Source organism: Filicampus tigris, chromosome 17 (assembly GCF_054856515.1).
Source record: "Filicampus tigris isolate MCC_2025a chromosome 17, RoL_Ftig_1.0, whole genome shotgun sequence".
In the NCBI taxonomy this organism is placed as follows: Eukaryota; Metazoa; Chordata; class Actinopteri; order Syngnathiformes; family Syngnathidae; genus Filicampus; species Filicampus tigris.
The window spans coordinates 14,878,184-14,900,946 of record NC_141233.1 but is presented as its reverse complement, the minus strand read 5'-3'; the positions used below and the strand labels follow the sequence as shown (position 1 = coordinate 14,900,946).

General features: G+C 42.4%; 3 protein-coding genes and 1 non-coding gene across 15 annotated transcripts in view; 1 reads left to right on the top strand and 3 right to left on the bottom strand.

The window, feature by feature from the left end:
* Positions 1-251: 251 nt before the first annotated feature.
* birc2 (baculoviral IAP repeat containing 2) lies at positions 252-7,723 on the top strand. 6 transcript variants are annotated; one of them, XM_086057068.1, is made up of 13 exons: positions 252-416; positions 1,407-1,531; positions 3,079-3,166; positions 3,314-3,594; positions 3,773-4,072; positions 4,720-5,005; positions 5,130-5,229; positions 5,306-5,384; positions 5,474-5,522; positions 5,865-6,107; positions 6,183-6,281; positions 6,696-6,851; positions 6,949-7,723. In XM_086057068.1, exons 3-13 carry the CDS (start codon positions 3,112-3,114, stop codon positions 7,182-7,184), a joined length of 1,884 nt encoding a protein of 627 aa, XP_085913194.1. In that variant the 5' UTR covers positions 252-416; positions 1,407-1,531; positions 3,079-3,111; the 3' UTR covers positions 7,185-7,723. The 6 variants fall into 6 exon arrangements, with proteins under 6 accessions (XP_085913194.1, XP_085913188.1, XP_085913192.1 ...); XM_086057062.1 differs by having other exon boundaries at positions 1,407-2,526; XM_086057067.1 differs by lacking the exon at positions 252-416 and adding an exon at positions 642-782.
* Positions 7,724-7,751: 28 nt separating this feature from the next.
* Positions 7,752-9,597, bottom strand: rpl23a (ribosomal protein L23a). 2 transcript variants are annotated; one of them, XM_086057099.1, is made up of 5 exons: positions 9,468-9,597; positions 8,520-8,700; positions 8,160-8,336; positions 8,012-8,081; positions 7,752-7,819 (listed from the first exon to the last, which is right to left on the bottom strand). In XM_086057099.1, the coding sequence occupies exons 1-5, from the start codon at positions 9,490-9,492 to the stop codon at positions 7,805-7,807; spliced, it is 468 nt and encodes a 155-aa protein (XP_085913225.1). In that variant the 5' UTR covers positions 9,493-9,597; the 3' UTR covers positions 7,752-7,804. The 2 variants fall into 2 exon arrangements, with proteins under 2 accessions (XP_085913225.1, XP_085913226.1); XM_086057100.1 differs by lacking the exon at positions 7,752-7,819 and having other exon boundaries at positions 7,997-8,081.
* On the bottom strand, positions 8,415-8,487 carry LOC147133562 (small nucleolar RNA Z17). Its single transcript, XR_015081939.1, has one exon. It is a non-coding gene; the product is annotated as a small nucleolar RNA Z17 (small nucleolar RNA).
* A 5,925-nt stretch (positions 9,598-15,522) lies between the features above and the next one.
* The window catches only part of flrt1a (fibronectin leucine rich transmembrane protein 1a), a 55,579-nt gene continuing 48,338 nt past the window's right edge, over positions 15,523-22,763 (bottom strand). For 4 of the 6 annotated variants that reach the window (XM_086057058.1, XM_086057057.1, XM_086057059.1 and 1 more), the window contains one exon: positions 15,523-22,040. In XM_086057058.1, coding sequence (XP_085913184.1) covers positions 19,910-21,958 — 2,049 coding nt within the window. In that variant the 5' untranslated portion in view covers positions 21,959-22,040 and the 3' untranslated portion in view covers positions 15,523-19,909. The remainder of the gene's footprint in view (positions 22,041-22,763) is intronic. The other 2 variants (XM_086057061.1, XM_086057060.1) reach the window with 2 other exon arrangements.

Below are 22,763 nucleotides of genomic sequence, written 5' to 3'. Positions count from 1 at the left end.
CAAACTAAAGTAATAGTTACAAACCAAACACTTAAATGGTAGGCTAGGCTCATTTACAAATTATACTATCCTTCAGGGTGCATCCACCCTGACCAATGTTGAGGCATTTTGTTGATTGCCAACTATTAGTCAAATCTGAAAAAAAAAATGTTTGTAATCTATTGATGAATAAAAATAATGTAAAAATATATGATACTATTTCTCACATTTTTGCTTCAATGCAGTGGACATTGTGCCGAAGTTTAAAAATAATCACGAAGAAACTAGTTTTAATGACTCGTAGCATGAGTCATGATGAACACGTTTCGTTTTTGATTGACACGTCATAATTTAAGTTCTCGTTGTTGGCTTACGTGAGGAATTAACTCAAGTCACCCTGAGAGTGACACAGAGGAGTCACATCCAGCTCCTTTCGTGTAAGTATACAATTCTATCCATATTTAAAAACAACTACAAGCTAACAGCTGTATGCTACGACGCGTTTTGTAGCTAACCCGCACAGTCGGTAGTTTTTTTTAAAAGACTTTTATCTTTATTAAATTTAACACGACAATTGTACAGATGGGGCGCAACTTTAATCAGTTCTCGTTGTGTGGAGTAGTGTAAAAAGGATTAGAAACATTCAAAATACAATCGAGTTTCGTTTCGCCCGAACCCGGAAGTGGGTTAGCTTCTGTATAGCTTCCAGCGTCTGTCTCTCCAAGACGGGACTTTCCGCCGTCTGACTCGCCCAATTGCCTCGCGACGGGTGAGCTGGCTTCCGTGGGAGTTTTCCGCTCTAAGTATGTATTTTTTTTTTCTTTTTACTATTTGACTAAGATAACGTCATTTAAGCATTTACTCGCCGCAATAAACCCAGCGAGCTTACGGGCGCTAGTAGCGTTAGCAGGCCATTTTCTCGTGAGTGTCAGACTTTATTTTATTCTGACGTTTTAATTAACTGTACAAATAGGCAACTAAATATGATTTCGCAACTATTCTTTAACGGTTGGATATAAACGGAAGCGTTTGTGCATAAAAGAGGGACCAATGGACCGTTATGTTATGAAACTCACAGAATTCCACTCAGATTTGATGTGACATTTTGGTCAAGCAGCTGGTTTAGTGTTAACAGTTTTTGACCCAAAAATTGAAGTTCCAGTTTTGTTTTTACTTTTAATTTTGACCGATCGACCTCAGGTCCTTATTTATTTTTAAATTACTCTTAAACGATCAATTGTCAATTCTACGTTGACGGTCTATTGGTAGCGTAATTCCCCTCAAAGTCTTCATTTTTCCCCATGCAATCTCATAATGACTGAAAATAATTACTGTATTTCAAATGCAATAAATGTGACACGTGGTCAATTATTGCGAAGCTGCTGTTTAAATATTGACCTTGTGTTCTGTTTCTTGTGTTCCTTCAGGTGGTGTGAAGACCAAAGGAACAGGAGTTACTCCTGTTATATTTAATTTTTAACAACTAGGGGGGGTTCCTCTCGTCATGGAGGGCTAGAACCCACAAAGGAGATGCCCTGAAGGAGGGGGAGAGGTTTGAGATGTTTGTAGTCTGTATGTGTGTGTATATGTGAGTTTTTATTAATCTCATGCGGTGGTGTTTTGATTTATATTGGCCACGGCACATTGATGGCGTTTAGCGTTGTGCGTTAGCATGAGCCACAGGAGTTTTGTAGGACATACAGTGGGTACGGAAAGTACTCCGACCCCTCTAAAAATGTCCACTTACTTTGTCATTGCAGCCATTTACCAAAATCAAAAAAAGCTACTTTTATTTCTCATTAATGTACGCTCAGGACCCCATCTTGACAGAAAAAACAGATATGTTGAAAATGTTTCAAATTTATGAAAAAAGAAAAAATTGTCATAAGTATTCAGAACCTTTGCAGCGACCTTCATATTTAACTCGACATGCCGTCCATTTATTCAGATCCTCCTTGAGATGGTTCTGCTCATTTATTCGAGCTGTTTAATTAAATTAATTGGACGTGATTAGGAAAGGAACATGCCTGTCTATATAAGACCTTACAGCTCACAGTGCATGTCAGAGCAGATGAGAATCATGAGGTCGAAAGAACTGCCCCAGGAGATCAGAGACAGAATTGTGGCAAGGCACAGATCTGGCCAAGGTTACAAAAGAATTTCTGCGGTTCTAAGAACACAGTGGCCTACATAATCCTCAAATGGACGGAGTTTTGGACGACCACAACTCTTACTAGACCAGGCCGTCCAAACCCGAGCAATGGTGGTGGGATTGAGGTCAAGAAGAACCCAAAGATCACTGTGGCCGAGCTCCAGAGATGCAGTAGGGAGACGGGAGGAAGTTCCACTCAGTCAACTATCACGGAAGCCCTCCACCAGTCGGGACTTTATGGCAGAGTGGCCCAATGGAAGCCTCTCCTCAGCGCAAGACACATGAAAGCCCGCATAGAGTTTGCCCTCCTCCCCCCACAAAAAAAAAACACATGGACACCTGACAGACCTGGAGAGGATCTGCAAAGACGAATGGCAGGGGATGCCCAAATCCAGGTGTGAAAAACTTGTTGCATCATTCTCAAGAAGACTCGTGGCTGTACCAGCTCAAAAAGGGTGCTTCTACTCAATTCTGAGCACGGTACCCGCTGTACAGCACTTAATGTGGTTTAATTCAATTCAAAACATTCAGGTTTTGGTTAGTTTTCTCGAAAACGTTTACTGGGAGTGGACATAAAAAGCTTGAGCCTGTTTTTTGAAAAACTGTTTTTGAAGTTCACTGCAATTGTAGCTACCATTGGAAAAAAACAACACTGTATTTTAGTATATTTTGAGTTAAACGTGCATGGCAAATGCACCTAACACTTGTGTGGATCCAGGCTGATTTGGCATTTCCCACCTTTTTTTTTTTTTTTTTTTTTTCCCCCCACTCATTGCAACCGTTTTATTTCAATGTGGTGGTGTGGCTTTTGTCCCCTCAGTTTCGTTTTTGCTGTCTGCGCTTTTTTTTTTTGTGCGCGTGTGAGTGGGTGACACATCTCAAACATCTCCCCCTCACAAGGGGCATCTTCACCTTCCTACTCGTCTTTGACACTGAAAAACATGGAGACTCTCGTTCAACTCAAGAACAATACGTTTCTGATGGGCCTTCGTCGCAGCGGACCGCTGCCTGACCTGCAGTATGATAACTCCTCAGGTAGCCTTATTCCTCTCTTTCGTATTAAGTGATGCGTCCTACTAGTATTAATTTTGCATTTTAGCCATCAGCGATTTTAAAAGAAAAAAGAAAAAAAAAAAAAAACAGACTTGTGTTGGATGCCCTAACGTGCGTTTGGTCCCACAGAACTGTTCCGCATCTCCACCTTCGCCCGCTTCCCGGCGTCGGCCGTCAGCGAGCGCAGCCTGGCGCGCGCAGGCTGGTTCTACACGGGCGTGGGCGACCGCGTGCAGTGCTTCCGCTGCAACGTGACGGCCGAGGGCTGGCTGGCGGGCGACTGTCCCGCCGAGAAGCACCGGCAGCTGTCGCCGTCCTGCTCCTTCGTGCAGAGCCTGCCGTCGGCCGCCAACTTGCTCTCCTCCTCGCACTCGGCCTTCTCGCCGCTCCGTGTCGCCACCGGCGCACCGGTAAGCTGCCCACCGAGTCCCAGACGAAACTTTTTTTTTTTTTTTTTTTGTATAGTTCAATTGACTTCTTATATTTAGTATTCTTTCATTTTTATTTTATTTTCCTGAATGTAGTTGGAAAAAAAAATGTAAAGAAATGTAATTTCAATTTTTTGTTTTCTTTCCTTTTTCTTTCTAGCTTCCCGGCCCCGCCGCGGCAAACGCGGCAGGGGGTTCCGGCGAGGAGCCGGCGGGCTACCTGAACATGGGCTTCTCGGGGCCGCCGCCGCCCTCCAGCCCGCTGAGCTCTCGCGGCGTGGAGGACATGTCGCACCAGCGGCCCGCCTGCCACAACCCGGCCATGCGGCGCGAGCAGGACCGGCTGGACTCGTTCCACGCGTGGACGCTGTCCATCATCACGCCCGCCGAGCTGGCCAAGGCTGGCTTCTACTTCCTGGGGCTGGGCGATCACGTGGCCTGCTTCAGCTGCGGCGGGCAGGTGCGCTATACTTCAAATAGAAGTTAAATACACCAAAAAAAACGAAACAAAACACTAAGAAATACATAAATGTTAAACCAAACTAAATATTACTTTTATGTGGGGATTTTTTTTTAAGAAACACCCTTTTCCCAAACTTCTTTATTCTCCTAAGATTGCACACCTCCCAGATTGAATGTTTTTAGAATAAACATTCTTGTAAAAATGAAGACATTCTTTTCATTAAAATGTAAGACTATTTCCTTAAAGAAATCTAAATACTTTTTTCACTTAATCTTGATTTTTATCTTGAACAAAACTCAAGGGGGGATGGATAGAGCTTTTTTGGGTTTCTTTTTTTTTTTTTAATTGACTATTTCAAAACACTGCAACTTTTGTGAAATGTTTTTCCTCTTAAATACTTTATTCTTGTGTGATTACTTTTTTCGTGGAACAAATGTAACGGTACAAAAAATCTTGGAAGAATAATTTTTCTCTTGTCAACAAGATTATTCTCTTTAAAACTTGACTTTCTCTTAGAATAAATACCACATTTTTCTTTTTAACTATACAAGTTTTTGTCTTTAGGTAAAATGTGCTTTTTTTTTTTGGTCGTTAAACATACAAGTTGATTGTGAAAAAGTGCTGACTGTGCGTGTCGCCGACAGCTGAGCAACTGGGAGCCGGGCGACCGCGCGTCTTCGGAGCACCAGCGCCACTACCCCAATTGCCGCTTGGTGCGGGGCGACCGCACCGACAACGTGTCGCTGCCGGGGGCGCCGCCCACCTCGTCATCGTCCTCGTCGTCTTCGCAGCTGTCGTCCGCCGCCCTCAACAACGTGTCCAACCCGTCCATGAGGCAGAACGACGAGCGGCTGCTCACCTTCGTCAACTGGCCCACGCGCATCCCCGTCAGGCCTGAGCAGCTGGCCAGGGCGGGATTCTATTATGTCGGTGAGCAAGTCAACATCACTTTTTTTTTTTTTTTAATCTCAGAGAACAAAGGACCATTAAAAAAGAAATGTTTTTTTATGTAAAAAAAAAATGCAAAAAAAATTTTTTTTTTGTGTGTGTCAAGGTCGCAACGACGACGTGAAGTGCTTCTGCTGCGACGGAGGATTGCGCTGCTGGGAGTCGGGAGACGATCCCTGGGTGGAACATGCAAAATGGTTTCCACGGTAACGGAAATAAATCAAGATACGTGTGAATGTTGTGCCAATAAATGTGATAATCACTTTAGTGGTTGTTGTTCAGGTGTGAATATTTGCTGCAGGAGAAGGGTCAAGAGTTTGTGCACCAGATTCAGGCGCGCTTCCCTCGACTCTTTGAGCAGGTTTGGTTGACCATGCAAAAATGTCACTTTGTTTCAAAATAATGTATATTTTTCAAAAGCACTCATGGCCCGTGTTTGTTTCCCAAAAGCTTCTGACAAATGGAGACAGCAGCTCCAGAGAGTTTGTGGATCCACCAGGTATGTTTGAAGATCCCTTGAAAATTATTTTATAATTTTCATTCTGAAAAATGTCATTGTTGTAAGCCACTTTTAACATGCACAGGTTAAATATGAACACAAAACAAACATTAACATTAAAACAAAATGAAAATTGTATCCAAATATAAAAAAAAAAAAATGTGATAGTCAAGAATAACATTTCACTTAAAGATTAAAATGCAATTCAACTCTTCTGTTGTTGAGATTATTAAATTTTAAAATAAATAATTTTAAAACCAAGTCATTATGGGTTTTTTTTTTTTCCTCAACTTTTTATGAATACAAGTGTGTTTTTGTTGAGAAAATCTGTGCGTTCCCCAGTGGTGCACCTGGGCCCGGGCGATGAGCGTTGCGAGGACGCGGTGATGATGAACACGCCGGTCATCAAGTCGGCCCTGGAGATGGGCTTCGAGCGCAGCCTGGTCAAGCAGACGGTGCAGAGCAAGATCCTCAGCAGTGGCGAGAACTACCGCACCGTGCAGGAACTGGTCTCGGATCTGCTCAGCGCCGAGGACCAGAAAAGGGAGGAGGAGCGAGAGATGATGGCCGAGGCCATGGCATCAGGTACGCCGTGCGGAACGCTGTTTTGCGTCCTCTCAATTGAATGTACGTCAACATGCGTTTGTTTTTTTTTACCAGATGGTTTCACGTTTGTGAAACGACACCAGGTGGCTCTGGTGCAGCGTCTCAAGAGCGTGGAGCCTGTGTTGGAACATCTCCGAGAGCAAAATGTGCTTAGTATGTAAACACTCACACATTGGACTTTTCTAAAAAAAAAAAAAAAAAGAATTTTTTTTTAGATATTTTCAGATTTTTTTTTTTCTCTAATTGAAGAATAATACCTGTAAAATAATGAAAATCTTAAAATAACTTTATTGCCCAAAAAGTATTTATTCCCATGAAAAAAAAAAATTATGTAGTTTTTAAAGCAACTTTCAAAAGCTGGCCTTTTTTCAAAAAAATAATTTCTCACATATTTCAAGTTTTTTTTTCTTTTAATACATATGAAAAATTCAAACTTACTAAAATTTCCGGATTTTCTTGTAGTGCATAATTTGTATTTACGGTTTATGATGAACTCTTGATAATCTGTAAATGTGCCGCTACTTTTACCATCAGAGAAATTGCACTGCTGATGCATTTTGCGCGCAGGCGCCGAGGAGTACGGCGGACTGCAGGCGCAGACGTCACCGCAGCTGCAAACGGCTCGTCTCATCGAGCTGGTCCTCACCAAAGGAAATGCGGCTGCAGAAGTTTTCCGCAACTGGATCCAAAAGAACGACGTGCACCTGCTACGAGAACTCATGGGTACAAAAAGACCATTGACATTGGATTGAAAAAGTTTACACACCCCGTGTTTAAAAAAAAACAACTTTATCCACTATAATGATGTCATTGTTTTTAGCTCAGTCCAACGAAGCGGCGTCCCCCAGCCAGGACCTGTCGGGGCTTCCCATGGAGGAGCAGCTGAGACGTCTTCAGGAGGAGCGAACGTGCAAAGTGTGCATGGACAAGGAGGTCAACATCGTCTTCATCCCGTGCGGGCATCTGGTGGTGTGCAAGGAGTGCGCGCCCTCCTTGCGCAAGTGTCCCATCTGTCGAGGCCTGGTAAAAGGCACCGTGCGCACCTTCCTCTCATAAAACGCACCGCCGCTATCTTGAGCTAAATTGTTGTTGAATGTAACACGTAGCTTTCTACAAAAGCCTCTTTTGCGCAGTACATCTAGGAATGAAATGAATTGCTGTCTTTGTGTTGAAAGCAGGTGTCATTTAAGAAAGCCATAGCATCTGTGTGAAAACATTTGTATGGGGGAGGGAGGGGCCACCCCGCTTTAGCAGTTTAATGCAGAGATTAAATGCATGGCTATAGTTATGATAACCCTTTTCAACAAAGTGGCCTGGGCAATGAGTATACTTGGAACAACCTTCTACATACAACAGCAACAAAATTCACTGACGCATTTGGCACAAACTGCTTTCAACTGTCATTTGAAAAAGTGGTCAGAATCAATCCTGCGTTGATGCCTTTCACAGATGACTGCATTCCTGGTAAAAAAATTTTTTTTTTTTAAACCAGACTACCAGTGTGAAATGTTTAATGAGAAAGAAGGCTAGTCTTAGAATGTCAATGGAAAATGTATTTCTGATTTCTACAAAGGAAATAAACAGGCTTCTGCTAACTTGTGTTATGAATACAAACAGCATATCTTTGTTTGGTTTATACAAATATTTATTAGCACTCAAGTCTCTTTTGCACCACGTTAGATGATTCCAATCTGTAAAACAGAAAAATAAAGAGGAAACATTAGCTGAGAAAACAATAGTTGCTCAGCATTTCCAACAGTTTACATCCTGGCATCAGTGGTTCCTTTGAAATGCAATCACTAACATTCAGATGGATTTTTTTGACATCACATGCTCAGGACTGACCATGATTGAACACCTTTGTCCTTTTAAATCAAACTCACCTTGTTTGCGACGTCCAATGCGTCATAGTCTGGCGCCAGACGGACATATGCCTTCTTCTCGCCGTCCGGCCTGAAAGTAAAACCCTTTGCGATTAAAACACGTGGCTTCTGGTGCTTTGGCCCAAAGTACTGTGTGAACAATGTGCACCTGATAAGCGTGTTGACTTTGGAGACATCGATGTCATACAGCTTCCTGACCGCGTGTTTGATCTGGTGCTTGTTAGCCTTGACGTCCACGATGAACACCAGCGTATTGTTGTCCTCGATCTTCTTCATGGCCGACTCGGTGGTCAGCGGGAACTTGATGATGGCGTAGTGATCCAGCCTGGACAATGCCGGACATTTATGAGTCCAAATCTCTTCAATGACATGTTTGACATGACTAGGTTGTTCTTATTGTTAAGGTGCATCAGTCAGATAGAAGCTGGACTCATGGTATATTCATACTTTGATCGCTTTTAAGCATCACTTGCACCACTTTGTCAACATCGGTCGGGGAGGCTCTTACTTGTTCCTGCGAGGGGCACTCTTGCGGGGGTACTTGGGCTGCCGGCGCAGACGGAGGGTCTTGGGGCGACGGAACGTGGGAGAAGTCCTGATCTTCTTCTTCTTCTGGCTGTGGACACCTTTGAGAACGGCTTTCTTGGCCTTCAGGGCCTTCGATTTGGCCTCCGTCTTGACGGGGACCGCTGGATGCCAAAAAAAAAAAAAAAGGCATGTCATGCTTCCACTAATTGGTGAATAATATAAATTTGTATAGTTAACATTTTAACATACATTTAACATTAAATATGTTAAATAAAAACATTAATTTTGTTTCATGGTATTTTTCTGAAATTGGTTGGTTAGAATAGTCATTTTTACTTGCCTCTCTATGAATTAATTAATGTAAAAACTAAAATGAAAGACTTAAATGAGTTTAAAACTGGGCTTAAGATACGTGACTTCAACCTGAACGTACACATGCAATCTTCGGAAAATAAGAACTATTAAAGGCTTGACACGTGACATGAAATAACGTCCAATGGATACGAAATATTGAAAAGAATAACACGTAACCGTTTACAGGTGCTGAGCAAACCAGATTGGTAAGCTAACATGCTGTGCGTGAAGCTAACACACTAAACTTCACACCAAGCAGAAATTACTACGGTTATCAGCTACAAACAAACACACTCGTTACAAATATGAACAAGTGTTAGACAATTAGGTATACACGCGAGAGAAATATGAACAAGTCAAATTAAGGCAATTAGCCTAACGCAGCCTAGCACGTCCCAGCATTTTCACACGCCGGTCAACTCGCACGCGTTAGCAAGATTGCGAGTCTTTAGTTGGCATATGTTGAAGTTATCAAAGAAGACGTATGTTTTTTTTGTTGTCTTTCGTACGTCGAGGTACAATACAAGCCGCATATTTGTTGAAATTTGAGCATTATAAGTGTTCAGACACGAACCTGCCTTCTTTGCCTTCGGTGCCATGTTGGGAAAGAAAGATCGACTGGGGTTTCCAGGGCTAGATTGCAAGGGCGAGATGAAGCATCGCGATATTTGGGCAGTGGTGACACGGTCCGTGTCTCTTTTGGTCATTGGATATTACGTTTGGAAAAAATGCTAATTGTGTTCAATTTGTTATCATATTTGGTATTTATTAAATAATATTTAAAAAAAAAAGAATATTACGCTTGGAAGCAGATATGAAAAATGGAAAAACGACTCGTTATTTGATTTTCATTTTGAAATACAAAAGCCCAAAACGGTTTTATTTCCCATTTTTAATTCTAAAACGAAAATAGAATACAGCACGTGACACAAATCGAAATACAGCTCGTATATCTGTTTTAGATTCCCGGAAGTTGTCATCGAAAGCAGTTCTCCTAATGACCAGAAGAGGGCGACAGTGTAGCGCCTGAAGACGATATCGTGAACTGTATGTATGTATGTATGTATGTATGTATGTATGTATGTATGTATGTCCATATGGTCAAATTATTTTCAATCGTTCCTCAGAATACCACCATTTTTGTCCAGGCCTGTTTCATGGGTTTATGATTATCATTTGTAAAATAAAGCTGTTAATAATTCAAAAGCTATTTCTGATTTTCATTAATTAATTTTCAATAGTTAGGGTTTTCATTAGTTAGTTTTCATTACAGTTTTATTTGTTTTTATCACTTTTCTGATATTATTATTATTGTTTCTTTAACAGAGGATATCAACAATGTTTTCCAGGTTACAATACAGTTCAGGATATCGTCTTCAGGCGCTACACTGTCGCCATCTCCTGGCCACTAGGAGAAATGCTTTCGATGACAACTTCCGGGAATCTAAAACAGATATACGAGCCGTATTTCGATTTGTGTCACGTGTTGTATTTTATTTTCGTTTTAGAATCAAAAATGGAAAATAAAATAAATAATTCATTGCATATTTTAAATGGCATTCATCAGTTTTTTTTTTAAGAGCAGCAGGTTTGGGGAAGGATTTCACCTGCACTAGAAAACCATCTGAAGTAATTAGATGAGAGATTTTTTTTTTTTTAATCTGAAGCCATATGAGCATGAATTAGAAGTATTGTCAAGGACACATAAATCAGTGACAGTTGTAAAGACACACGCAAAGGGCATCTGCAAAGCAATTGAGCTATCAGATGGGCAAATGTGAAGACAAATGACATCAACACTGGAGGACAAATGAGCCCTGTAGCCGTGGCAGTTGGGAGTGAAGCAGCCATCAGAGAGGTTGTCGGGTTGGGCCGGAGGGGCTTGGGGGGGGGAATGACTGATTGGTCTGGCTGTTATCGATCAGGTATCAGCTCCATCTGCGAGGCTCAAATTCAAGCCTGCTTCATGCAGGCTTTAAATCCGACGTAACGTTGACAAAAATAAAATCATCTGTTAAATCGCTATGACATATCGACAGATAAAACCTGTTGTGTTTGTTTTAAAAGCAAGAGAGCGAGTTCTGCAGGAACAATCCTGATCATTTGACACCTGGGGGTTCTTCATGCACTGTAAGTTTTCACAACTGGAAGCTGCAGGAGAAATTGTATTTTCTTTCAGGGGACAAGACAAAAGACACTTTTTTACAGAACTATAAGTAAAGCATTTTTTTTTCACATTTCATGTCATACAGTATTGTTAATCACAACTACAATTACTTCTGCATAGATACAGCAGGTGAGTACTTATTTTTCCCAATAATTTTCCGTAAATGGTTGTCTATTCATATCCCATGCAAAGCACAGGACCTCCACACAAGAAAACCCGAGCCAAGATTTGAACCTCAAACCTCAGCGCTGTGAGGCAGACATGCTAACCAATCATGCTACCCTGCCAAGTGTTTTTTTTATTTTGTATTTTTTAACTGTAAAAAATGACGCAAGATCGTTCTCTATGTGCAAATGGAATCTTTGTATGTCCTCCCTTAATGGAAAAAGGACCCCAAACAAATCTGTGGTCAGAAGGTCCTCATCGGATTTGCGATGTAATTCACAGTGAATGCAAGAACTTTATCAGGACAAAAGCAAACCCATCAGACTTTGCTTTGAAACGAAACTGGATTGACTGATTGATTGGTGTGTGTCAATGAAGGGCAAAGAGAAAGACTAAAGGAAAACCGCAGAGTGTGCGAGCAGGCCTGGCGAGGGGAGCTGCACGCGTGGATAAAGCGAGACCTCCTGATGGGGCAAGGAGAGTATTGAATCAGACACAGACAAATGGAGTGTGAGAGACGGAGAGAAAGAAATTCAGACATGTGCCTGCTGACCTCAACTGTTTTTTTTTCTACAACTAATCAATACAGGCAAATGTGTGCGTGCGTCTGTGTGGTTGTGCACACGGACACGCTTGTTTGCGTCTCCCCCAATAACGATCAGAAACTGTGACATTACCTCAGCCCTGCCTCCCTGGCCTCCCAACCTTTGCACATGCTTCGATTTAATTTGGTAGCCGGTAATCTTATAAAAGACGGGAGAGGTCTGATGCACTTAGACCGGCGTAGTCATTGCGCTCAATGACCAAAAGTGGCAGATTAAACATCGCTGCTGCATCACAGCAACATGAGCAACTGACACTTTTTCAAAGCAACAATTGAGTTTGTTATTTACGAGTAAAAAACCCAACAACAGTTAATTCCAAATTAAGAAACTAGATAGAAAGATTTGCTTTCAGGCCATGCTTATATTTGGGAGAAAAATAAATAAATAAATAAATAAATTAAAAAAAAAAAAAAAGAGATACAAACAATGCCAGAGAGGTAATTTGCTAACCTTCATCAGAAGGTAGACTCCCCATCCCGGCCCTCGGCTCTTATTGCTTCTTTGGATTGAATGTAATCACCGTTAAAGTCTCAAGGGGGCCCCAATTTATGAGACAGCAAATCTACACATTAAATCAACACTCCCTACGCGCCAAGTTCCTCCTTGAGAATGCCACAACGCTTCTATGACGGCGTCAAAGAAATATTGGGAACCTTGGGCAGAATAGTAGCCATCCCGCCTGTAATTGATTGCTAAAATAATGGAACATAAACTACATACGGCGGAAACACTTCAAGGACAGTTGGTTGAAACAGTTATTTGTTATTCAGGCTTTGAGGGGAACAGAAAGGGCATTTAGGTCATATGTGGTGACAATTGCCACCTTTGTGTTTAACAATTCATTATGTAATCAAATAAAAAAAAAAAAAAGAAAAATCAAAATGGCACATGGGTGGTTTGAGCTGTTGCCTTTACGGTGCCACTATGGCGTCACCTCTGTGTGGACGGACTGAAGTCTAATAAGATGCAAATTCAACAACTTCAAGATTCAAGGTTCAGGGAAATAACTGGTAGAAACTGCTTAGAAAACGGCAGAGTCAAGTCAAGTCAAATTTATATAATCACAAGAAAGTCTCAAAGGGCTTCACATGCCCATAGCTGACAACATATAAACCACATCCCGTGATCTTAACTACCAGGAGGGCAAGGAAAAAAATAAATAAAAAAACCCAATTGGGGAAAAATGAGAAACCTTGAGAAGGGACCACAGACGGAGCAATCCGCCTTCCAGGATGATCAGGCTGCAATGGATGCCGAGTGGGCAACGTTTAACACATATTATGACACTATACAGTGTTAGTTAAAATAATATGGAAGTTAATCAAATGACGTGCTGCAGGAAGATGACGTTGAGGTCAGGTTTCCAAAATAAAGGAGAAAGCAAAACAGTCAGTAGCCCATTTTTAATAATCAGGTGTGTGTGCAAACGCTAGTGGAGGATATATTAAACCAAAAGAGCATCTAAAGGGTGAATAGATACAAACAAACAAACAAACAAAAAAAAAAAAGCGATGAGACAAAAGGTTGAAGTGAAAAAGACAAACATGAATACATTAAGGAAGGTGGACAGAGAGCCACGTGAACAAAACACAGCTGAATCAAAATGATGAACTAAGAAAAAGCTAGACAGGGGCTATAAAACAAGCAAGAGAAAAATCATAGTAGAAATGTACCGGAACACAAAAGACAAGAAGTAACAACTGGCAGAACAAGAGAAGAGCGGGAAAAGCGTGAGAAGAAAAGGCTGCGTTAACGGTGACAAGCAAGAAAACAATCCCTCGGCAGATTCTTCCCGTCTCACTGTGTCAAAACATCCCACTGATGATGATGATGATGATGATGATGATGATGGGCACGAGGTGCCATGCAGCAGACTCGGCTGCCAACGCTCACCAAGGCGACTGAAAATTTCAAAAAAAAAAAAAAAAAAAAAAAAAACAGTACAGGATGCAACTAAACAGGAAATGACAGAAAACGTAGCATCAAAAAATGCTATTCAATCCAAATGAATAAATTCTCATATTGAAGTTTGCACGTCTGCCTCACAGTTCTGAAGTTGAGGGTTCCAATCTTGACTGTGTGGAGTTTGCGTGTCATCCCCACGCTTTCGCGGGTTTCCTCTGGCTTCGGGGTTCGTGTGCGCATTCATGCGCTTGTCCGCTTCAGCTTCTCAAAGTGGAGGAGCAATCGCCACGGTATTTTTGATTTTGTGGAGGCGATCATGATGAGATCACGTTTTATGTCAATAAATCCAAACTATTGTGCAGAACACTTTTATACTTTAACAGTTTGAAGAGGACGAGAGTAGTAATGTGCATTTGCATTTTGGGGGCGATCGGTCACCGTTTTAGACAACAGAACTGACAAAGCGAGCAATCTTACCAAGCTTCCTCGCGTGACGTAGTCCGCTGAGACCGAAAACACAACATAAGCCACGCCCCTTTTTGGGGCGTTGAAATTTGTCATAAACCTTATCACAAAAAAAGACCCTAAATCACTACAGTGTCTTTTGAGGTGGGCATTTTAGTACTAATGTCGTTTTTACATGCAAACCTATTATATAAGTGCCAATGTTAAGCTCACCCAAATGTCGCTTTAACGCATGTCAAGTTGTCTCTGTCGCGTAATGCTAATATTAAACGCGCTGGCTAGCAAATAACAGACATATTTGACGTATTAGTCTTTTTCTACCTGCTTTGTTCTTTTACATTCACATTCACTTGGTGGGCACAATTAAGGGGCTGCTTACGTGAGACGGATAATGAATAGAAACGGTGTTGTTTTGGTCACTTGTTTTCAGGACAAATGCAATTAGGCGCCTGAAAACAGGCTCGTTTTTAACCACAAGCAGACAATGAAATCATATTTGGGAAAAAAAAAAAAAAGGATGTTCGTGTACTCTATGTTAACAAACACCTATGAGGAAACCTAGCTTACAGTACTAGTCCCATTACTTAAAGTATTCGTTTACATACAGTATCATATAAACGTAGGGTTTGCTGTCTTCTGATTCTTGTTACCCTTTCTTAGGAGTATCCCTACATTTAATGACAAACTCTTTTCAATATCCAGTAGGATGAGAGCCCATTTTTTAACATTAAAAAAAAAAGCTCAGTTCAGCACATTGTTAATGAGGCTATCGGTCATTCTTCCCACTAAACCGCACACAATTTGTCAGGCACTACTCCTCCATAAACGGTGTCGTTTATGTGAAGCAAATGCTTGTGTGAGCAGCACATAATGTATACAATGAGGCAGATGTTGGAGAAAATATTTATACCTGTGCGGGGAATGCGGCGGTGGCGAGATTATGGGAGTCCCAATTATGGTAACAGCTGGGCTGATGCCTATAAGACACAAGGACATATCAACCTGCAAACAACATAAAAGATGCAATACATTGCTGTAAAATGACAAAATGTCTGCCATAAAACAACACTGTACTGGCAAAATAAAACAGTCCATGAAAAGAAAGGACTGTAACCTGGCAAATTTACGATAAAATGTCACATTTAGCATCGAGCGTAGAGAATGAATAGCAAAATGATTTGCCCGAGATTTGAACTTGACATAAAATACAGAGAGCTGCTGCAGATAAAGCAAAGGAAGAAAAAAAGATCAGAATTATTCAAAAGAAATAACAAAGACGACGGCATTACAAAAATTAAAACGCCTTTAATGGATGGGCCCAGCGCATGTACAGTACATCTTGCCAAAAATGAGCTTTTTTTTTTTTATCCCACATCTTGTATTAGTTCACACAGCAGTGACACATCCTTCTAACAAAATATTTCTTGTTACCTCTGTGTTATGTTGTGCCCAACAAATAGTGGAATCACTCAGTGGCATGAGAGTCCTTCGCAAAGACGTACACACAAAATTAAACTACAGTGGAGACCCGCATACTCACTATTCGGCACCTACGGATTCATGTGTTTGCGGATATTTTTTCGAATATGTTTTTTTTTTTTTACATTTTCAATGCATTTGTAATGGTGTTAAATTGTGCGCAAATTTTTGCTATTTGTGAACCGTCAAATAGCGGGGGTCCACTGTACAATGAAATGATTGCAGAATGATCCAACAGTTCAGTAGACATTTTTTTTTTTTTTTTTTTTTAAAAGAGACAAAACTCAAAATTACAATCACAAAAACCAAAGACAAAACTTGCTGTACAATCACTTGCCTCCATTCATTGTGACACCAGCGGCTTTGCGGGCCAAGTTGCAACGGCAGCAGTTTTCCACTAACTGAATTAGTGTCGTATTATCAAACTGCTGTGGAAAGCTTTTACAATCCAAGACGCCTTCAAACATTTCTCGTCTCTTGATCTAATTGTAAAATAGCTATTCGCTCTTACAGAACCTTGTACCACTTTACAACACAGTTGCAGTCTTTGTGACTGAAGAACTTGAATTGAACTTATGATTATCCACAAGTGATTTGAGTTGCAGTAGAATTTGTGTCATTGGAAAACGCAAACCCAAGACCCCCCCCCACCCCTTTTTCTTAAATAAAATGATGATAGCAAATTGAAACAACAACAACACAATCAGTCTTTCCTATAAAGATTTCTGCAAGATTTCTTTGGTAATGAGAACCCGGGGGGATAAATGTTTAGGCTTTACAGGCTGCCATTTCTTGTGAGTCCACAATTGAATTGGCCCTAACCCCCTAGAAATGTATTCCTTAAATTGTTTGTTTTAGTAGTTATCAATCCGTAACTGTACTTTGTCCGCATAGCAGGCCAATCAGCTCTCCATTACCCCTCACTGTGATATATCCTCTGTTGGGCCTCATTTCAACTGACATATGTTTCGTTTTTACTTTGCCCATTTTCTTTTTCTCACAGCACAACACGATTTATAAGGGACCGTCTTCAATCGTCAGTAGTGTGTCCCGGAAATAGGTTGCTACCCAAACTTCAGTTCACAGTCATTTAAGATGAACGCGACTGACCTGGGCAAGAGAATATTCTTCCATCTCTGAGAGTAGAAAAGGTGTTTGAGACAAAAAAAACGACTCACTATATGGACAAACCTAGAGGGAAACGGGGCCCGTTATACCTCCCGTAATTATTCATACCACGGCCAAAATTTGAGTTCTTTTTTTTCCTGTGTTTACAAATTACACGAGAAAGCGGCAAAAGAAACACGCACCAATCACTTGCTGTAATCCAACTGCTTTTTGAGGCAAGCTTCCTTAAATCTAAGGATTATCGGTAAACAATCATTTTCACTGCTCTTTCATTAATTTGTGTTTGGGTGGGACGCACAGCAGCATCTTGAAGGGCTGCAAATCCAATTAACTTGTGGTGCTCTGCCTAGGGAATGTTGCTGCCATTGCAAACTGTTTACGAAGCTCCGCCGCGCTTGATTCTCGCTCACACATACAATGAGCCTGTGGTTACGGACAAAATGTCCCCGATAGTTGTAAGGCATTCTAATTAATTTGGCGAAAAAAAAAAAAGCAAGTTCAAGGAGGAATATTACCAAATGACAGGATTAAACCGAAAGACTTTGGTGGCATTTTATTCTTCTTAAGTTCTTAGTTTGTGGTGGCATCAAATTCAAAATGAGTGACTATTTGAAAAAAAAATAAAAGAAAGGTGACTTTGAACACGTTAGTACAAAAAACTTCTTCCACCCATCTTCAAACTACCAAATGTTGGTGAAAGGTCCGAGTGGGCCTCCAAAATCCCCAGAAATGTCTTAATATAAGTTCTTCATTATAAGTTGGGAATCTTACACTTCTTGTGCAAAAATGGTCGGCTCCATTTAAAAATCTCACTCGCTTGTGGGCTCGCCGTTTCATTCCAGTCTTGCTTTTGTAAAAATGCATCCGCGCACAGTTGTCTCAGTCATGGGGTGAAATGACAGTGTTCAGTAATAACAAGTTTAGAAAACCTTTATTGACTCCATCTGATTTCACACAAATCCATTTTGAGTTCACATAAACATTTTGTTTACGCAAATTTATGGCACCCTTTACCTTCAATAAATCCAGAGCAAAAATGGTGTATTATATTTATACAAATGATGAGAAGGTATGTATAAGGGGTGGACATTACTTTGATTGACCATTGGGGTAATCAATTGTTTTTTTTGTTTTTATGAATTCAACGCCATGATAGAATCTCTCCCTCTGTTCTGTACCCCCCCCCCAAGTCTCATATTGACAAATGCTGCCTTGAGTAGTTGCCATAGTGCGAATGTAGCTGAAATTCCCACAGCTGCTGTGATGTGTTTTTCTTTTCACCATAAAACAATTTGAGACTGAATCGACAGCAGCTCCGCTAAACAATGAATTGATTAGTATTCACATCCCTAGTTCATTATGACGGCAAAATAGCAATCACAGAATATCAACATTCTCTTAAATAGAATTCTCCAGGCCAGTGAGTTGCTGCTATTTGTAGCTTTTGGGTGCGAGTAGAACTACAAATTGCTCTGACATGTTGTCAGAGACCACTGTAAAACTGTGGCAGACAAAACAGTCAAGGAAGCACAATTGGTTTCCCCTTTGGAAGTAACATGGTAGTAAACAACATTAAGCCCAGGGCCCAATTCACAGCCATTTGTGAATGACAAACATATTGATGCATGGGTGAACTTCATCATGACAAAGCTATCAATTCTGTGTCTTTGTCAGTGCCTGGAGAGGTAACTTCACCCGCCGCCGTTTCTCTCATTACATTTATTCCCCTTCTTTCCTAAGTGCTAATACATTTTCAGTGCCACTAGGTAATAAAAATGTCAAAATGAGTTTTTTACTATCCCCAAAAAACAAACACTAATAAACCTTCCCCGTCACCCCATCTTTGAACGACCCCACAAGTCCATCCGCTTTATCGCTCGCGGCTTGGATAGCCCACTCTGCAAGTCCACTGCGATGCCTCCTTTTTCATTCTCCGAAGGATTTGTCTTATACAGGAAGCGCCCAATGTGTTGTTTTTTTTTGTTTTTTTTCCCGGTTACTTTCGGAATACGGATGTCTACCGGTGAAGCATAATCAGCAGAATTCCCCAAATACCCAATTGAGGTTGCTGCCTTGAGGTGTAATTGGCATGGGGGTCTTATTTAAAAATACATAATAGAAACCTGGAGAGTCGTTTTTTTTTTTTTTTCCATTTGGATAAAACAATTCACTTACTCAAAAGTGATTTTCATAAATAGTGACGAATATGAGAGCGAGCAGTTTTAAAAACATTTCAGTGTACACAAAAAAAAAAAACAACCCACAATGAAAACACATGAAACAAAATAAATAAATAAAAAGGTGTGCGGCATGACGTGACGTCTAAAAACCAATCGTTTAAAAAACAAAGAACGCATGGTCCAATCAATACCAAACGTAATTATCTACACACCCATGTTGCATCCCATGACATCAGTGCAACACGGTGACGCTTGAATATGAACCATCTGCGATTGGACCAACGTTGACCGGTGATCTAAAGAACTCCGACATGCCCAAAACTGAAAAAGGTCATGACAAGCTTTACTTTAAGACAAGTGGTTATTTCATTTTTGAATTCGAACAATTCACAGCTTTACAAAGCCCTTTCCCCGGACAGCTGGTAGGGCACAACGATAGAATTGAGGCGTTTGGACTTAACGATTCGATCAAATGTCATATCGTCCGATGAGCGAGAAGGAGATGCGAATCCGAAATGTCTGTTCAACAATAGCTTCCGTTCGGATAAGTGGCTCCTGTTTTTGAGAACGAATAAGTCAGTCTCCGCTATCGTCCAACCTTTCCACAGTGTTATACATTCTTTGCTTCCATGTCACACGCGCAGTAAAACATACACGGGCCGCCAGTGAGATGTAAAGAAACGGTCCACTGTGTGACGCAAAAGGATATTTTGTCCGCTCTCTGCGGTGAATTTGTTCCCACACAGTTTCAGGTCCAGATATAGTGTATTCTTAGTGCAGAAAACCACAGGTACTATGGAATGGGAGACCAGAAGTCAAAGGCACAGAAGGGTGCTTCTGAAGTGTCTTATGTGGAGGAATATTGTGCGTCTGATACAGTTGACCGATGATTCTGTGGCCGGTCAGGATCTGGTACAGTACATCATGTGTAACAGTAGTCTATATCTGGGATTCCTCCTTCTCTATAACCCCTGTTGGTGCTTTGCCTTGCATTGGACATATGATTGGCACCTTTGTACAGGCCAGTGCCATTCGAGGGGAATATGGTGTGAATGATGTAATCCTCTTGGAGGGGTTTAGGCTGCATTGGCTGGCAAGCTGCCATTGGCGTCATCTGTAACCCCGGACCGCGGATCTCCAGGATGGTATTGTCTTTCTTGGTTCCCGACTCAATGTAGTCGTCGTAATTCTTGCCTTTGCGGGAGCTGTTGCGAGTGTAATGGTCTCGGGAACACAAGTGACCGCTCCTGTGACCGTACCAGCAAAAGATGGCGAAGAGGAGCGCCAGCGATACGATCGCAGTCGCTCCGCCAATGATCCCCGTCAGCGGCAGTGCCGTCATAGGTCGCGAATGATCATCTTCGTCCTCCTCAAGCGGGCTGGGGTCAGAGGTTTCGGCTTTCGCACACACCTGGGCTTCGTCGGCGTCGGCTTCCCCCGATATCCCCGCTTTGCTCTCGGAGCTGGCGGGCATGGGCACCATGCAGATGATGTAGCTTGAGCGCGGTTGCAAGGAGGAAAGCAGATATTCCCGACGGTCGCCCCGCACCAGCGTCTCGGTGATTGAGCCCATGGCATTACCGACACCCAGCCGGAGCCAACTGAGCCTGAAGGACGAACTCGGTTGCGCTACGCTCCAGGTAACACGGACACTATTATGAGAGAGGGGCTTAACATTGAGAGCCAGGCTCTTCCCTACACCGCTGCTGCTCAGAGTGTAGTCCAAGCCGGAGTCAGGAAGTCCCAGGCCAGGTCGCTTCGACCGCAGGGTGAAGAGGGACCCTTGGGGTGGTGCGTTGGTGGTAGAACTATCCCCTCCGCCGAGACCTGCTCTGTCTTTGGTCCCAGCTGTCCTCACCACTTCGCATTCCTCCATCTCAATGGTCAGGTCTTTCAAGGCCATTTCTCGCACCCTTTCAGGCCCGTGGCAAGTGAGGCCTCTCACCGTGATGGCGTTACCGCGGGCATGTAACCAATCGTAGAGCCAACGCAGGTTACAGCCACAGTGCCAAGGATTACCTCGCACCAGCAGCTGACCCAAGCTGTCCAGGTCTTTGAACAGTCCCCGCGGCAGGGTGGTTAGGTTGTTTCCGGAGAGGTCCAGTCTTTGCAGCCTGCGCATGCCGTCCAAAGAACCACGGGGCATGTGAATCAGGGCATTCTCCTGCAGCGACAGGCGCTGGAGATGGGCGCTAGGAAGGTTGACAGGCGGGGTCAGGAGGGAGTTACGGACTAAGGACAACTCTGTCAAGTTGGAGAGACGGGAGAATGTGTCATCGGCGATGCGCTGATTGGCCAAAAGATTCCCGTCCAAAACCAGACACCTAAGCGAGGCGAGACCGCGGAAGGCGTGCGTAGGGATCGTGGAGATTCGGTTGTCGTCCAGACGCAGTTCTTCCAGGGATGCGGGCAGACCTGAGGGGATGCTGGATAGGTGATTCCGGGAAAGGAAAAGGAGGCGCAATCGCGGGTTGTCCGCGAAAGCCTGGTCCTCGATACTGACTGTGGAAATCGAGTTGTCGTCCAAGTGGAGTTTCTCCAGAAGGGGCATCCGAGCCAGAGCGCTACGAGGAATGGTGCGGATGTTATTGTCTTGCAAATGCAGCTCGCGGACAGACGGCGGCAAGTGCACGGGGAATTCATCCAGTTCGTTATCATAGAGGTAGACGACACGTACAGTGAGCTGGCGTTCCAAAGAGGTGGGGAGGCCTGGGTTATTTATCTGGTTGTTTTGAAGGTAAAGGACGGACGCCGAAGCAGGCAGCGAGGGGATGGAGCTCAGGCCACGATCATTGCAGTAGATAAAGTCTTCATCGCATCTACACACAGACGGGCACACGGCGTCTTTTTCACCAATATGTTGCATCGTGGCTGCGGTCAACTCAAGCACACACACGCACATTGTCAAACAAAGTAAAAGCAAAAGCGGCGGTCGAGCCTCCAATTTAGCAATACCAAAAGTTGCCATCATGGTGCGTAAAGGGATTGCTTTTCTTCTGGTCTTTCGTAAGACTCAAATCGCTGCAGTGAGCTGGAATCCGGTGACCTCGACCCTACGAGACAAATTTACAGAAATTACAGTTAGCAAAGATGGAATCCCTGGATGTCCCCTGGAATAAACACAAGACGATATCTAGAATATCTAAACTAGCGAGAAACCATTTGTAATAATAACAACAACAACAACAACATCATTTTATCAAACAACTGGGGAGTGAACAAATTGTCCGCTAACGATTTCCATCATCATTGTGCCAATGATTAATAGCAAAATAAAAAAAAAAAAAAAAAAAAGATAACAGCACAGTTAATCACTTTTCAGAAGTCCCCCCTCTTGGGTCATAAAAATGCAGTTTCGCTCTCAGTCTTGCTACTGTATATGTCATCTGATAACCAAGTTATTACAGAATTGGAGAAACCGATTCCCAAACATTTGTCATTTTTAACATTCCTTTTGTTGCGGCTTCCTCGATATGCTGCACCATTCTTCCCGCGCCCCACTCGCACTCTTGCACGTTGAATCAGACCGAATCATTGTCATGTCAGTTGTTGTCGTCGTTTTTGCCCCGTGTAACTTTCCCTGACCGAGGCTTTCTGTGTACACTCAAGGCAAAGGCAGGTCCCGGAACAAAGCCAGACCATCAAATTAAAACTTACTGCAAATGGCCTTTTTGATTTAAAGTGATCTTGACAGAATTGGACTCCCCCTCGTATTTTATATGGCACTGAATGTGCAACGCACGGGCGAGAGCAAAGTCTTAAAACTCAAATTGACA

Bases quoted from the DNA above. Each gene is read 5' to 3' on its own strand.
- rpl23a (XM_086057099.1), bottom strand. From the start codon at position 9,492: ATGGCACCGAAGGCAAAGAAGGCAG. The intron at 8,337-8,519 runs GTAAGAGCCTCC...GGCATTGTCCAG, and splicing joins AGTGCCCCTCGCAGGAACAA to GCTGGATCACTACGCCATCA. The intron at 8,082-8,159 runs GTGCACATTGTT...TTTTACTTTCAG, and splicing joins AAAGTCAACACGCTTATCAG to GCCGGACGGCGAGAAGAAGG.
- birc2 (XM_086057062.1), top strand. From the start codon at position 2,413: ATGAAAGCCCGCATAGAGTTTGCCCTCCTCCCCCCACAAAAAAAAAAC. The intron at 3,167-3,313 runs GTAGCCTTATTC...TTGGTCCCACAG, and splicing joins GCAGTATGATAACTCCTCAG to AACTGTTCCGCATCTCCACC. The intron at 5,385-5,473 runs GTTTGGTTGACC...GTTTCCCAAAAG, and splicing joins TCCCTCGACTCTTTGAGCAG to CTTCTGACAAATGGAGACAG.